At 38.9% G+C, this 16070-nt stretch overlaps 1 protein-coding gene across 8 annotated transcripts in view; it reads right to left on the reverse strand.

Moving 5' to 3' along the window:
- The window catches only part of Psd3 (pleckstrin and Sec7 domain containing 3), a 383054-nt gene that overhangs the window by 42935 nt on the left and 324049 nt on the right, over positions 1-16070 (reverse strand). For all 8 annotated transcript variants that reach the window (XM_059244224.1, XM_059244226.1, XM_059244225.1 and 5 more), the window contains one exon: positions 13555-13625. In XM_059244224.1, coding sequence (XP_059100207.1) covers positions 13555-13625 — 71 coding nt within the window. The remainder of the gene's footprint in view (positions 1-13554; positions 13626-16070) is intronic.

The following is a 16070-nucleotide window of genomic DNA, read 5'->3' on the forward strand; positions in this document are numbered from 1 at the left end:
TTCTTTCTGTTCTCATACTTAGCGCCTCTCAGTCCCTTCTGCCATTCTTCTCATCTCTAGCTAGTTCTTTCCATCTCTGTCCTCATCTTTGTTCCTCTAAATCCATTCTCCCCAGTGCTCTCAGAGAACACAAGCAGGAATTCTTAGGCAAAGCAATGCGAGGCTTGAAGTTTTCAGGGTCACAGAGAGAGGTGATAAGGATCCATACATAAAGCAATAAATGTCAGCTTCCAATTACAACCCAAAAGGGGAATGACTAAAGGGGAATTCTCTAGTAGGATCAACTAAAGGCTAAGATCAATTAGGAAATCTAGGAACAGCACCTGGCTGAGGAGGAACTAAAACTTAATTTGCACAAGAAAGAAGCTTGGCACCTATCACCTGCCTGGCCTTGAGGGCAATCTCCTTGGGTCAGTGGGAAGTAACTGCCTTAACTCAGTAACTAGCAAATGGCTAAAACATCATCCCAGTAATGTGAGCAGTAAGTCTCTGAAATTAGGGTCTTGTGTAAATAACCTGGGGAGAAGGTAAGGAGTTGAGGATTTAAATGCTAGTGGTTATTTTCTCTTATCTGTAAGTGAGATGTGCTAATGTTTATCTGCATTTGTCCTTGGATAAAAAGGTATCTTAGCTGAAATACTTTTGTCTGGAGAATGGCCCTGGCCAGATTTATGTTAGTAAAAAATAAACACAGCTGGGGACAGTTATCCAATTACCCCAAACGTATAGGGGAAGTTGTGCCCATAAGACTGAGATGCAGTCGTGAGATTACATGTACACATAACATGGAGATGCACCGTAAATGGGGAGAACCATAGCTGTTATTCCACAAGAAGTTTACAACAAGAGACAGCCAGTTCATTCAAAAGGCAGTAATTCCTTTATAGCCTTTCTTGATGGTTTCTTCGAACAGAACCCTTAGTTCAGAGAGGTTGACCTTCTGAACTCCAGTTGTCACTGCTGTATGCTCCATGGACTTTTGCCACCAGTGGCTCTCAATAATTTTCCTAGAGGGAGTTTAGAAAGTTGAGGGGAGACCCGCTAGGGCCCCACTCACGACTATCAAAGTTCTTACATTAGTGTCTGAGAAAGTGCTGTACCACGTGACCATGCTGAGGAGACCATGACAAGAGGTCAGGTTACAAACATGACGGATGTGAGAGACCAACTTCAGGTTCCTGGACAACGTCCTGTTTGGGCAGCCTCCTTGACTGAGATGAAGCGGGGATAGAAGCTGGGTGAAGGGGACTGAGCACTGGGAGCTCTGTCCCAGTATTTCAACACGTAGCTTAGTTCTTCTGATGACTTGTGGCTTTTGTTTGTTTGGGTTTTCCGGAGGAGGAAACTTCTACTATTCAATCTTAGCGAAAGCACAAATTGCATTTTCTTACATGGATAAAAAAATCATTAGAGTCTATTTCATAGTTGAAAAATCTTGATGAAAGGCTTAAAGTAATTGCAGAGCAGTTCGTAACAGACTGCTGTTCCAAGGGCAAAGGGGTTCTGCGCATGTGCACGGTATCTCTGCAGCTACAGTCAAAGAAAGATTAGTGGCGAGCTATGTCCCTTTAGAAGAGGCTTTTGATTCACAGAATCAAGTAAACAGAAGCCTTGCTTCCTTCTGTCTCTAGCAACACTCTCCAGTATACTGGCAGCCATCTTGGGCTGGGATGCAGTGATGAAATAATACCTAACCACACAGGCACTCAGGAGGGAAGACTCTTTGGACAAAAATCAAGGAATTTGGATGGAAAACTTAGGTGTAAGAAAAGAGACTGGATGCAGAATCTAAGAAGACTAGTGATGTTCAGGACAGATACAAAATCCTAAAGTCTTTGCATCACTACACGAACCATAGGCCCATCCTCACTGTGAGCTGATTTGGTGCTAAGATGAACTCAACTGAGTTTGGTCTAGGGAAATGCTGGCCTTTTTCTCATTACTCTGAACCCCAAAATAGGAGCTCCTTGCCTTCTGATTGCAATTTTATCATAATAAACATTGTATGTTGAAAATATGAGTCACAGATACACTTAATGCACTTAACCTACCAATCATCAAATCCCACAGTTTAGCACACAATACACAATACACCCGAGCACCAATTTACCCTCCTGTTGATGACTGAAGCTGCAGCAGGAACTGATAGGTTTGCACGGGATGATTATTGATTCTGCATCATTAGAACGTGAAAAGAAAAAAAAGGTAAGAGAAACTCTCATAAGTCACGGACCAAATGTAGAAGACAAGTAGCAGAAAGGACTGAGGTGTGTGACATTCTTAGCTATACTTTAACTTTCAGGACATAATACTGTCATTCCAAGAGTAAGAGGGAGGAGCAGTGTGGCACTTCTTGAACCCAATAGAGAGAGGTCTTGTGGGAAGAGCTGCCTGGCAAAGAAGACAATGTCATTTAAATCCTTTGAGCACTTGGGTACTGGTGGGAGTGCTAGTCTCAGCTTGAAATTCCTTCCCGAAGGAAGCACCTTCTTGTGTACACAAGATAGACTGAGACAGTGACGACACTGTCTCTTTAGGCTTCATGACACGTGTGTTTTGAAACACATTTCTCATCCTCATTCTACGGCTATCGATACCCCATTCATCCTACAGTATAAACATGAAAGTATTACTGACCATTACTGAACATGAGACACTTTCTCAGATTGTTGCTTTCCCCTCTGGCTAAAATACTCTGCGCTATAATGTCAGCTATGTGTTGGATATATTCCTCGATGTTTGAAAACATTCTTGGGTGGCCCTCTTCAGTTAAAATTTTTAAAATGCCTTTATTACTTTGTTCTATTGTTTTAATGAATGCTCACTTTACTTGATAGTCCTCTATTTTCTGATTTTTATGTAAGCAGGACTATGTCTCAGCAACCCTTTGGAAGTCTGGAAATTTTTGTAGTGTTGGACATGTGACAAGCTCTCCACAGTTTTGAGAGGATATAAAACAAAAGGTGTATGAAGTCCAAATCACATTGTCATTACACAATTTACCTTTTGTCTAGCGTCTGTGTTCTGGTAGATCAGGCATCAGGCATCCAAGAAGATTAGAGTGTCCACTGATAGCCCTCTGTAGGACACATTAGCAGTATGGAACCTCAGTTCCAAGGCTGTCTGCTTACTGCCCTTTATGTGGGCAGCTCGGTATCCCAAAAACCATTCTGAAGCATCATCAGGCAGATATACCCATAAACAACATAGATCTGCTAATAATCTTCCAATGACTAGGTGCTCTAGTCTCTATGATTTACATGAGGTTACTGTCAAGGGGTATTGTTCATTACTAGTTGAGGTTTCAAGCATTCATTTTTTTAGACTATTTATTTTTAAAGGAATGTTAACAATAATAAAAAAAAAGTAGAACTTGGTTATAAAAGATGGCTGCTTTCTCTTTCCTTCCTCCAAACCCTCCTACATACACCTCCCTGCTCTCCATCAAATTCATGTCCTCTTTGTTCACCAATTGCTTTTATATTTATATATGTACATACATATCTATTCCTAAATATAACTGTTCAGTCTATATAATGTACATGTATGTTTTCGGGGGGACTATTTGGCACTGGACAACCAATAGGTGTGCTCTAGGGAGAAATATAATAAAATTAAAAACTCAAAATAAAAAAAAATATATAAGCTGGGTAGTGGTGGCACATGCCTTTAATCTCAGCACTTGAGAGGCAGAGGCAAGCGGATCTCTGTGAGTTTGAGGCTAACCTGGTCTACATAGCTAGTTTTGGAATAGCAAGGGATATACAGTGAAACCCTGTCTTGAAAAAAAAAAAGAAAAGAAAAAGAAATAAAATACAGTTCATTAAAAAAAAAAGTTATCCTTTTGATAGCTTGTTTATTCTCATTTTAAGCAGATGCTTTTCAGCCATGCTGGCATTCTTACTGATTTACACACACACACACCACACACATACACATATACACATACATACACACATATGCATGTACACATACAGACAGACCCACATAAACACACATACACATATGCACACATGCATACACACATATATACATATATGTTTGGTGTTAGTCTTTTCTCTTTATTGAATGAATTTTACTCACAACTTCTCCAAATGCATGTTGCCTTCCCTAAATCAGGAGAAGCAAGTCTTTTTGAAGCTCTAATGCAAACTGATGTTGAAAGCACATGTACAGAGCTGTTCCCTCCAATGTACTTCTAAGGGAGAAGACAATGGGCTAGAAAAAGTTGGTGACTGGGAAACAGCATTCTTTGGCATCACTCCATAAAATGCTAAGTGTAAGAGTATTTCCCATGCCTAGGCTTACCAGGAGATGGAGGGGGTGGAAATCCTGTGGTTAGGTATTCAAAGGAAAGGGTTAGTCAAAGATAGAGATGCTAGAGAAAACAAAAAAGTGAGACAGGAGATGGGATTTATGCAGTAGAAACAGCTGTGATATGTGGAATTTAATTTCAAAGCCTTGCTCCCTATAGAGACAAAATCATCTGAAAGGACCAGTATGGGCTCAGCATGCACATATGCTAATTTAGTAAGGCCACAAAAGAGGGCATATAAATCAGGGGCTATAACAACTCCACAGGGAAATAAAGGACAATACAAGATAATTGGCCAAGTAAGAGCATGGTTAATCTGAATATCAACAACTACCTTCATGTATCTGGGTTACAAAGGAAGGCCAGATTCACAGAAGAAAACTCTTTTAATCTTATAGATATATTACCATAGCCTTTAAAATGTCTAAAATACCAATGAATGAATCTTTTTTCCAAATATTTATATCTCCCTTCTGAAGAGTGTATCATCTCTAGGTACTGAGTGTGCATGCCATCACACAGATCTGATTCAATCCTGCAGATGATGAATCAAAGTAAAGACCATTTCCCAGAGAATATCAAGTGTGTAAACTGTAAAGTTGTACATCAAAAATGAACATGGTCCCTTTCTCACACAATAAGCATAAAACCCCAATAATGAGCTGGGAAAAGGCTGCTGTGCAAGAGATACTGTTACAAAACTGTTGTACACAGTAAAAACTGGTATAACTTTTATATGTATAATTTTAAAATGTCTCAAAATATAATTGCTAATGGTTTCTACTCTGTGATTCATGACACTCCCAGGAATCCAGTTTTAAGGAAATAAATAGCTATACATGTGTTGACTAGTTTTATGTCATCTGAGAGGAGGGGATCAGAATTGAGAAAATTGAGATCAGTTGTAGGTAAGCCTTTAGCACATCTTCTTTCTTTTCTTTTCTTTTCTCTTCTTTATTCATCTCTCATATATTACACCTGACTGCAGTTTGCCCTCCACCCACTACTCCCATTCCCCTCAAAATACACCTTTCCTGTCCCCCAGATCCACTCCTCATCCATTTCCCTTCAGAAAAGAGCAGGCATCTCAGGGACATCAACTGAACACATCATAACAAGTTACAATAGGCACAAACTCGTATATCAAGACTGGATGAGTCAACCAAGTAGGAGGAAAAGGGTCAGAGACACCCCACTCCCACTGTTAGGAGTCCCACAAGAATACCAGATCAACAACCATCACATATATGCAGAGGACCTAGCTCAGACTGGGTACAGGCTCTGACTGTCACTTCAGACTCTGTGAGACCCTACGAGCCCTACTTAGTTGATTCTGTGGGCTGTGTTCTTGCAGCACATTTTCTTAATTAGTGATCAATGTAAGAGGAGCCAGCTCATTGTGGGTGGTGTCACCCCTGGGCTGGTTGGTGGTCATGTTTGCTCTAACAGACTGAGCAAGTCATGGAGAGAAAGCCAGGAAGCAGCACTTCACTGTGGCCGGGCATCAGCTCCTACCTCTGGCTCCAGCCCTGCTTGAGTTCCTGCTCTGACTTTCCTCTGTGATTGACGGTTACCTGGTTTATTTATAAACCCTTTCCTCTCCAAGCTGCTTTTGGTCATGGTGTTTCATCACAACACTAGAAACTCTAAGACAACACTATTATTTGTAACTATGAGAAAGTAAAAAGGATATGTCTGAAAAACTGAAAAAGGTTACATTACAGAACATTACTTGAACGAAAATATTGCAAGCATATTAAAATAAATTCTCTCATGAACCCAAAATGGGGGAGGAATTGTAATGGCATCCTATGACAGTCACTAGATTTAAAAAAATCCACTTTTGAATTTAATGAGAAAGTGTTATTATGATACATGTAGAGCAGAAAGGTCAAGATGCCAGAACTATGTTCTTATATGAATCCAAATAGATTTTAAGAACCTTCCCTGGGAGTGATGTTATCAATAGCAGAACAGGGAGTCCCAGCTCATGCCCTCATAGAAACACTGATTTCAGTGACAGATTGTCTTAGTTAGGGTTTCTATGCTGCAAAGAGACACCATGACCAAAGCAACCTGGGTTTATTCAGCTTATGCTTCCACATCATTAAAGGAGGTCAGGACAGGAAACTGGAGGCAGGAGCTGATGCAGAAGCCATGGAAGGGTGCTGCTGTTTACTGGCTTGCTCCTATGGCTTACTCAGCCTGTTTTCTTACAGAACCCAGGACCACCAGCCTGGAGTTGGTACCACCTATAATGGGGCTGGGCCTTCCCCTACAAATCACTATTTAAGAAATGCCCTATAGGCTTGCCTACAGCCCCCATTTTACAGAGGCATTTTCTCAGTTGAGGTTCCCTTCTCTCTGATGACTCTAGCTTGTGTCAAGGAAGGTGACATCAAACTAGCCAGTACACATGTGGACCCAAGTACCTCTTATCAGAATGCTGGAATTTAGCTACACGCATGCAATACTCTCAGAAAAGCAGAGAACTGAGAAAACCACACTGTGACAGGGAAGAAGAATGTGGACTTTGCCCACACCAGCCCCTCCCTCAAGCAGATGCAGAAGGGATTATTCTGGCCCAGGAAGTCTCTCTCTCTCTCTCTTTCTGGAGAAATCGAAGTGTAGAGCATACATTCCTGTTCTAGCTTTTTAGAAGACTAATCAAGTAATGAGTGTCTCTTGGCTCCCTATAAGCAGGATGGAACTGGCATGCTTTGGATGCCTGGGGACTGCTTCGAACAAAAGAAAGTGGTGGGTGGCTTGCTGTAGCCAGCACAGCTTGATACAATCAGGAGAAATGCACTCAACCTTAAAGTTTCTCTCTTGCACGAGGGAGGGAGGAGAGCATGTGGCCAGTATTCTAAATTTTCCAAGGACTATCTGGGGGACTCAACCTTTGCCTTGGCTCACTCACAGCATTAGTGGAATTGACAGCTTGGGAGCCTGGGGGCTGCAGAGAACGAAGAAGAAAGGTAAGAGCTTGATGCATAGAACATCTCTGTGCAGGGAGAACTTTACAGCTCAAATTTCTCTCTTGGGAGAGAAGCGGAGGAAAAGAATATGCTTCCAGTGGTCTGGCTCTCCTGAGGACTGTCAGAGAAAACGGTGTCTGCCTGGTGAACCAGCATATGTTGAATGCGCAGTGGCTGTTCGGAATAAGGAAAAGCTGGGTGGCTTGCAGCTGTTCAGCCAGTTAACCGGGAGTAATGGAGAGAGATATCAGAGGGTGGAAGGACAGGACAACAGGTTTCTGGGAAGGAAACTAGTACTCCTGGATAACTGAGAAACTGCGCACAAAGCTACTAAGAAATAACATGTTCTTAAAGAGACTCTCTAACCAGGCCTCGAGTGGTGAGTTCTCCATGTCAAGCACTTCCTTAACTATCAGAGGTGGTTGTTTCCTCAGTTGGAAAGATTATAAATGGAACCTGGAAGAGATACAATGAAACAAGGAACTTGGTTTACAGAAGAAAAAGAAATCTCTAGAAACCAACTGTAAGGAAAGAAAGTATACAGTATACGAATTGCATAAAATAAAATGCAAAATAATCACCATAAAGAGGCTTAATATGCTCATGAAAATGATGGATAATAAAATGATTTTGGAACAAAGAAACAGAAATATCTAAAAGAATAGAAAAGGAAATTTTAAGCCAAAGAATACAATACCTAAAATGCAGTATTTAGCTGAGGGGCTCAACAATGGACTTGGTCAGGCAGGGAAAAAAAACAGAAACAAAAAACAACATTTGAATTGTTCAACTCAGGAGGACTGAAAAGAGAAGAACAGTGAAAATCATTAGGAAAGCTTAAGAGACTATGGGGACACCAATATATGCATTATGGAAGTGTAAGAAGGAAAAGAAAAAAATGGAACAGGGAGATTCTTCAAAGAAATGATGATAGAAACTTCTCAAATATGGGGAAGGAAATGGAGAGATATAGTGATGGATGCAGAGAAATCACACCACGACTCAACCACGTTATGGAAAGTCAAAGAAAATATGGTAGAGAAAAATGACTTGTCATATACCACAGAATGTCCATAAGACAATCAGTAACTTCTCAGTAGAAACAATTCAGAGAGGCTGTGAGACTGTGTACGCTGAGAGCATAAAAAAGAAAAAAGAAAACAAACAAAAACCGCCATAGAAGAACTGTATTTGGCAAAAGCATCCTTAAAAAACGAAGGGTATTTTTATAACACCTGTGGTACTATTCCAGCAAGAATCAACAAATTATGCTACTCGATCAAAAGAAAGAGAAATGTCTAACTGGACTTAACAAACAAAACAAACAAAAAGGATCAACTAAATGCCATCGGTAAGCATCTTCCTTTGGATTTAGAAGCAGGCAGCCTTATGGTGAAATCATGGAAAAGATAATCCATGTAAACAGTAGCCAGAAAAGAAGTGACTCCACTTAGACCAGACAAAATCAACTTCAAATAAAAACTGCCAAATGAGACATAATGGAACCATAATGTACTGATAATAAAGTTAATCACTAGGAAAATCAATCGTTATCTCCCTGTCCCTTCCCTCTCTCTCCCAAACTTATGGATCAAATATTGACAGAAGTGAAGAAAAAAATAGCAAACCATAGATGTCCAAGTTCTACTTCAGTAAGAGAGAGAAGGGCAGGTAGAAAACCAAGAAGGTCATGGAGGACTAGTAACACACTATAGGTGAAATATTTAGACATGTCCAGAACATGAGATACAACATTCTTCTTCTGTGCACATGTTCTCTCTACCATAGATCACACGTTACGTTAACAATCGTCATAGACTTAAGACAACCAAAATCATCTCACTCTCATTTTACCACTATAAGGCTATAAAAATAGCAGAGGAAAATATGTAGAAAGTGGACGTTCTCTTCCATACTATTTGAACCAATGTGTTGAAGAAATTAAAAGAAAAAATGAAATTATCTTGAGATAAATAAAAACAGACACAACCTATAAAATCAAAAGTTAGGAGATGCATTAAAAGTAGCTCGAGGGGCTGGAGAGATGGCTCAGAGGTTAAGAGCACTGTCTGCTCTTCCAGAGGTCCTGAGTTCAATTCCCAGCAACCACATGGTGGCTCACAACCATCTGTAATGAGATCTGGTGCCCTCTTCTGGCCTGCAGGGATACATGCTGTATACATAATAAATAAATAAATCTTTAAAAAAAAAAAAAAAAAAAAAAGTAGCTCGAGTATGAGTTTTTGGCAATGAACATCTACAATACAAAGGCAGGCAACATTAAATTTCTTAATTTTATGCCTAAACAATCAAAGGAAGGAATGAACTAAAGTTCGAGAAGATATGGAGTAGAAAAAAAAATGGAAAGAAATAGTGGACTCTAAGAAGTATCTTTTCCCAAACAAAATTGGTCAATATTTAGTTAAAATAATAAAGAAAGAAAGCACTCAAATAAATAAAATCAGAGTTGAATAACTGTACTTGATGCTGAAATGAAGAAGTTTCTAAGAAAATAGTATTATGATCAATTATGTAGCAACTTATTGGACAATCTAAAAGAATTGGACAAATCACTAGAAACATACAATCATCAAGGTTTAATCATGGAAAAACAGAACAGATTAAGATATCTATAACTAGTAAGAATATAAACTTGATAATGTAAAAAACAAAAAACAAAAACAAAAACAAAAAAACCCAAAATAACAAAACCCAAAAAACCTTGCAACAAAAACGAGCCTGGTACCAGATGGCCCCAGCAGTGAATTAATCCCACCAAACAGTTGAAGAATTAATGCCAATAGTTTTTAGACATTTCCAAAGCACAGAAGAGGGAACATATCCAAACTTATCTTAGGGGCTAGCATCACTGTGAAACCAAATATATGCATACAAAAGAAAATTACCAGCCAATATTCCTGATGAACATAGATGCAAAATCCTGGCCATAACCATAGCAGGCTGAATTCAATGGTACATTAAAACAATCAAAGATCCAAACTAGAAGTATTTATCCGTAAGGATAGAGCATAATTTAGCATAAGAAAATCAACCAAAATATAAAAAAAATCTCATAATGAGATTCTCATTTATATTTATATGCCTTAACAAATCCTTGAAACGTACTTAACAAAATTCAATATACTTTACCAATATCATGATGAAATTATTTAAAAACTAGGCACAGTTTGATATGCTGATTATGTAAAATAATCTATAATCCACCAAAAACCCACTAGAACTGATAAAATCAGCAATGTTGCATAATATAAACTAACACACAAAATCAGTTGCATTTCTACACACTAACAGGAAACAACCTGAAGAGGAATTTATAATCCCATTTAGAAAAGTGCCAATAAACATAAAAACATTAGGAATAAGCAACCATAACAGAAGATTCATAAACTAGAAACTGTAAAGCACTGCTGAATGAAATGACAAAGAAAAGAAAAGATAGAAAGACTGGTCATGCTCAGGACTGGAAAATGTAATGTTTTTTGAAATATCTGTATTATTCAAAGGAATCAATACTTTATTGACATATTTTACAGAAATTAAAAATAAATTCTATATTGACAGAGAACCTCAAGCATCCAAGACAATCTAGAGAAAGAATGAACGAGGGAGGAATCATGGTATTGAACTAAAAACCTGTCACAGAGCTCCAGCACAGCATCGTCTGAAGGCAGAGCAACGTGCAGAAGGGTGAGCCTGGGGAAGTCCCATTGATACAGGACCAAATCTTTCACAGGGACCAGTGATACACCCGGAAGAAAGCTGGGAAATCTGTCCATCCATTTACATCTTAGAGTAAACTAAAATATTAACAAGAGGGATTAAATACTAAATTTAAGACCCTAAGCCACAAAAGTCTCAGGAAAACAAACAAACAGGAAAATCTTGGTAATGATTTTTAGATAGGCCACCACAAGCTCAAACAAGGAGGACTACATTACACTGAACAACTAAACATTGAATAACGGTAACCTTGGGAAATGGGCGAACATCTACGACTCACTTGCAAAACAAACAAAAACAGAAATGAAAGAACAAGCAAAATACTATTTGAAGAACAAAGTTCTTGAATAGAATTTCTCTAAAGATATACAAATGATCAATAGGCATTTAAAAGGTACTCAAAGGCACTATTATAAATGTTTTATAAATATAAAGAATATATATGCATACATATTTATATATTCATATATATATTATATATATATATAATCTTCCTATTAATTTCTTCACATACTTCCCTAAAACCTTTGGACTTGCCATGTTGCCAGGAATGTCTTTTGTGTGTTAACATTTAAGAGGGTGCCAGAAGATGGCCCAGCAGTAAGAACTTGTACTGCTCTTCTAGAGGACAGGAGTTCAGTTCCCAACACCCACATCAGGTGGTTCACAACTATCTGTAACTAACTCCGGGGCATTTGATACCCTCTTCTGGACTCCATGGGCAACTGCACACAATGTACATACAAACACATATATACACATCATTAAAAATATAAATGTTTAAAAATATTTTTAAAATTTCATAGGGTATATACCATCTTATTAATTTCTTTTCATGTCCCTCTCTCTAAAATCATCATATAATCCTGATATTAGTATCTTTCTTCTTCTCAGTCCTAATTCATCTCTGCCTCTTCATAATATAGTGTGTATAAAATCCTGTTGGCCTTTAATAAGTGGTGAACAGCTTCTAGTTAAGTATATAGTTATCACTTAACCTTCCTGTGTCTGTTCACATAGAGTTAGGAGCTAGAAGCTCTGGAGACTACCCTTCATGGAGATAGGAAGCATAAACTAAACCATAAACAGATCTGTAGGTCTAGAACTGGAAGAAAGGAATCTTACAGAAAATGTACCCAGAAAACTTGGAGCACATCTGAATTCTCAAGTGAAAAAGTTTCAGGACATAAAAACGTGTGTGTATGTACAGGTGTGAGTGCAAGTAAGGTAGTTAAATAATACACTAAAGGATAATCAATTTATATGATAAATATCTATGGAATTAGGCCTTATTCACTGGTCTGTATCTAAGGTCTTGCTTGCTATATTGCCTATGGAACAATTAGAACAGAGCCTATCTATTTCCTATCCACTTTCCTAATCATGTGTATATCCATATCCATAAAACTTTAATTTTTACCAACACACACACACACACACACACACACACACAGAGAGAGAGAGAGAGAGAGAGAGAGAGAGAGAGAGAGAGAGACAGACACACACAGACACAGACACAGAGAGACAGAGAGACAGAGAGATTCTAAGCATCAATTTAACAGTCCTATGGGTGTTTGAGGTGGCTTTTTTGTATACCTTAGCATAAAAGGATACATGTTTAAGTCAGTGTTTCATATAGCTCGGTTGGGTATGATCAGGCTATCCCTTGTTCTAAGTGGTTGACAAGCTTTAAGAGATTCCATACTAAATGGAACAGGACTTGCATGCTAAGCCTAGTCCAAGTGACTTCACATTACACAGCAGAAGTTTGTCGCCTGTATTTGGAATGAAAATACTAATGAGGAATGACTCTACATCTTGTTTGTGTGGTTAAAAACCACTACTTGCCCAGCACAAACCACAAGACAGACTAATAACTTGTTCATGCAAAGAAAATAGTTACCCCCTATGAATTTATTGAAGTAGATCAGGAACCCATGTGCATATCAAAATCCTATCAGAAAACCTAGTCTAGTGAACCTGCCGAATACACCAGACCATTATAACCCCATTATCACCATCATCTACTGAGTGGACATATTATTCAGTGCATGCATTATAGGATCTAAGAGATAAGCTCCTAACGCCTGTTCCAGGGACTTCAACTTGGCAGGGTTCTATACCTGGGCTTGAATAAGCTCTGCTCTGAACCCCCTCTAACAACTTCCGCAGGTACTGGACCAGTAATACATCACCACATGACTCTGCCCCATGTGACTCTGAGTGTACATCTGTTCTCTGCCTTTGCCTTAAGTAGTCTCTTTAATTCTCTTAAAGTCATTTCTATATATCACTGTGTGCTCTGGGAGTTAGTTGTAATTAAGATGAGAAGAAAAGAACTTCTGATTGCCAAGGGCCCTTATCAAGTAAAGTCAGGGTTATCTGGTGAGTTACAGGCAAAGTAATTGACATAGCTCATGGACTTCAATAAACCGTCACTGCAGGAAGACATATGTGCACCTATGTTTTTGACACAGTGTCCTCACAGCAGTAATTTTGGTTTTACCCACTGTACTTTACCTTTTGTAAGTAAAGAACTGTTCCCTTCAGGACAGCATAGAAGGTTTTCCATCCCCGCTTTCCTCTTGGAGCTAAGGAAGGGAAATGTAAAAGTTTAGTCGACAAAAATCAGCATTTTAGAAGAACAGTTTAAAACTTCAACATGATGATTGTTTTTTTTTTTTTCAATATTCCTGGTTTGTTAGCTATCAACAGAATGAAAACTAAAAATTCCTTTAAAGCTATTTGTTCTAAAACACTTTCACGTATTGTTGTACTTCATCCTCCCAGTAATCCTGCCAAGCAGGCATTATGACTTTCCTCTTTGTAAAAGTGAGCAGAGAAAGTGTCGTCTTGCTCACAGTCACACAATTGGAAGGAAGAGGTGCTGGAAACAGAGCTCTACCTGCTGTTCTTCAGGAGAGATGACTCCCAGAAAGACAGAAACAAAAACAAAAAACCTAAACTAAGTAGATTAGGGACACGTGATTATGAAAGGACTCCTCCCTTGGCATTTCTCTCACAAGGCTCCCACCAAAGCATAGCTCTGTGATCACTTTCATGCAGACTGTAGAACTCTGATGCTGATATTACCACAGTGCGATTGTCCTTTGTTTCCCCACCTAAATGTCTCTTTCCCTAGACTCAGAATGATTTGAGACCAGACAGACTTAATCTTTAGATCACAGATCCTTGTATAGTATAAGCAGATTTAGACACTATCTCAAAAGATTCCTAAAATCGACTCATTCATAAGTCTTTATATTCCTTTTATTATTCTAGAATACAAAGCAGATTTTTCTCTATTCACTTAACACATTCTATTAACTCAACAAATCACTCAAGCAAAACCACAGATCAGACAGAAGTTTACTATTTATTCCAATAAAACTGAAATATGTGACTAGGAAATGTTATCACCTGAATGTTGTTCTCCTGAACATGTTAGCTCAAACACATTTTTTGAGGTGCATTTACTCATATCCCTTTAGCATACATTTGGCTTTCTTTATCTTGGGCACCTGATTAATTTAGGAAATATTCATATACAAATCTCTTTCAGCTGAGTTCTCAGGACTCTCGGCTTGGGATCTAGGCAACTCTCCACCTACAGAGTCCCAGTGTTCCTGCCAGCAGCACACTGAGATAGCCACCTGGCAAGAAAGACCTCAAAACATCCGCTCTGCAGGTTTCAGGGGAAATAGAAAATACCATCCTTCTGTTTCTACTAGGTGAAGTTTGAAGGTATGTGCTGAAAAAAAATTGTTTAAAAAAAAGGCACATTACAATTTCCTTTGGTTAAAAAAAAAGAGACTAACATGAAGGAAAATTTAGTAGGTAAGTCATGGCACTTTAGCAGATGATAAATTCTGATCCTGCCCATACGAGACTCATGCACATAGGAGTGACCATGGGCTATGTCACCCGATGCGAAGCGGACTCTGAACTAGCATGGCCCAGTCTAGAGTTCACACTATCTCAAAAATGACCCCCTCCCTGAAAATTCACACAATCCCTGAGGACTTTAGCCCATACATTAAACTGTATGGATAATTTGTATAACTTTGGATAAGGAAAGCCCTGGCTAAACACTGGTGAGAAGCAGAGAAAAGCCTGTTTCCTATGAGATGTTTATATAGGTCCTAGTGTTGAAAAGCTTTCCCTGGGGCTCTAAGATTAGTGTATGAGATCTTGAGATAACTTCAATGCAAAGATCCACAAATCTATTTTTCTACCATAAAGTAGCACTATGTCTAAGAAGCCAAGTAAAGGTTCTTTAGCATCACCATAGTGCATCTATCGTAAACAGATTCTGAGGAGCAGCTCATGTGAAAAATCAACCTGAACCCCGCCCCTGAGGACCAGTGCCAATCATCTTAATGGCACTAGCTACTTTTCCATGTTCCACAGAAGTGGAAGACTTAATCTGGCCTTTTATGGTTATAATTATAGTCTTTTATAGTTGTAATTGATGTGGTCTGGTCAATTATAATCGAGTTGTTTAAGACTTAAATAAAGCAATTTGCAATCCTCCTAACAAGCAAGTGTTCATCGGACTACAGCCAGTTTGCAGTAAGGCTTCTCACCACAATGCTAAGAGTAAGGAGCTATTATCCCCTCTATTTTCTCAGGGGACTGTGGGTGTGAATAAGTGAATTGGGAAAAGGAGGACCACTGTGCATGGGAGTAGGCTGGGAGGCCCTCTGATTTCCACCCTCTACCATCTCCATAGAGTTGCTATTGAGACTGCATGAAGTGAGGCCCCACTTGACACCAGGAATGAAGAGCACTGCTCCTCAGAACGACAACTGTGGGATGCATGGAGACTGACTCTGAAGTTCATGTGCTATCGAGTACATACAGCTAGCTGGGCGAAGTACTGTCAACTACAGTTATGTAAAATATACAATGGGAGCATGAGGGGAAAGACCACGAATCTACAGGAACCCCAACATTTGAGTGAAAGCAGGGTGTCAAATATAGAAATATTTGAATAAACATCCTGCTATCTAGGGTGAGAGAGTGTTTTACAAAAC

The sequence above is a fragment of the Peromyscus eremicus genome, chromosome 17, assembly GCF_949786415.1.
Source record: "Peromyscus eremicus chromosome 17, PerEre_H2_v1, whole genome shotgun sequence".
In the NCBI taxonomy this organism is placed as follows: domain Eukaryota; kingdom Metazoa; phylum Chordata; class Mammalia; order Rodentia; family Cricetidae; genus Peromyscus; species Peromyscus eremicus.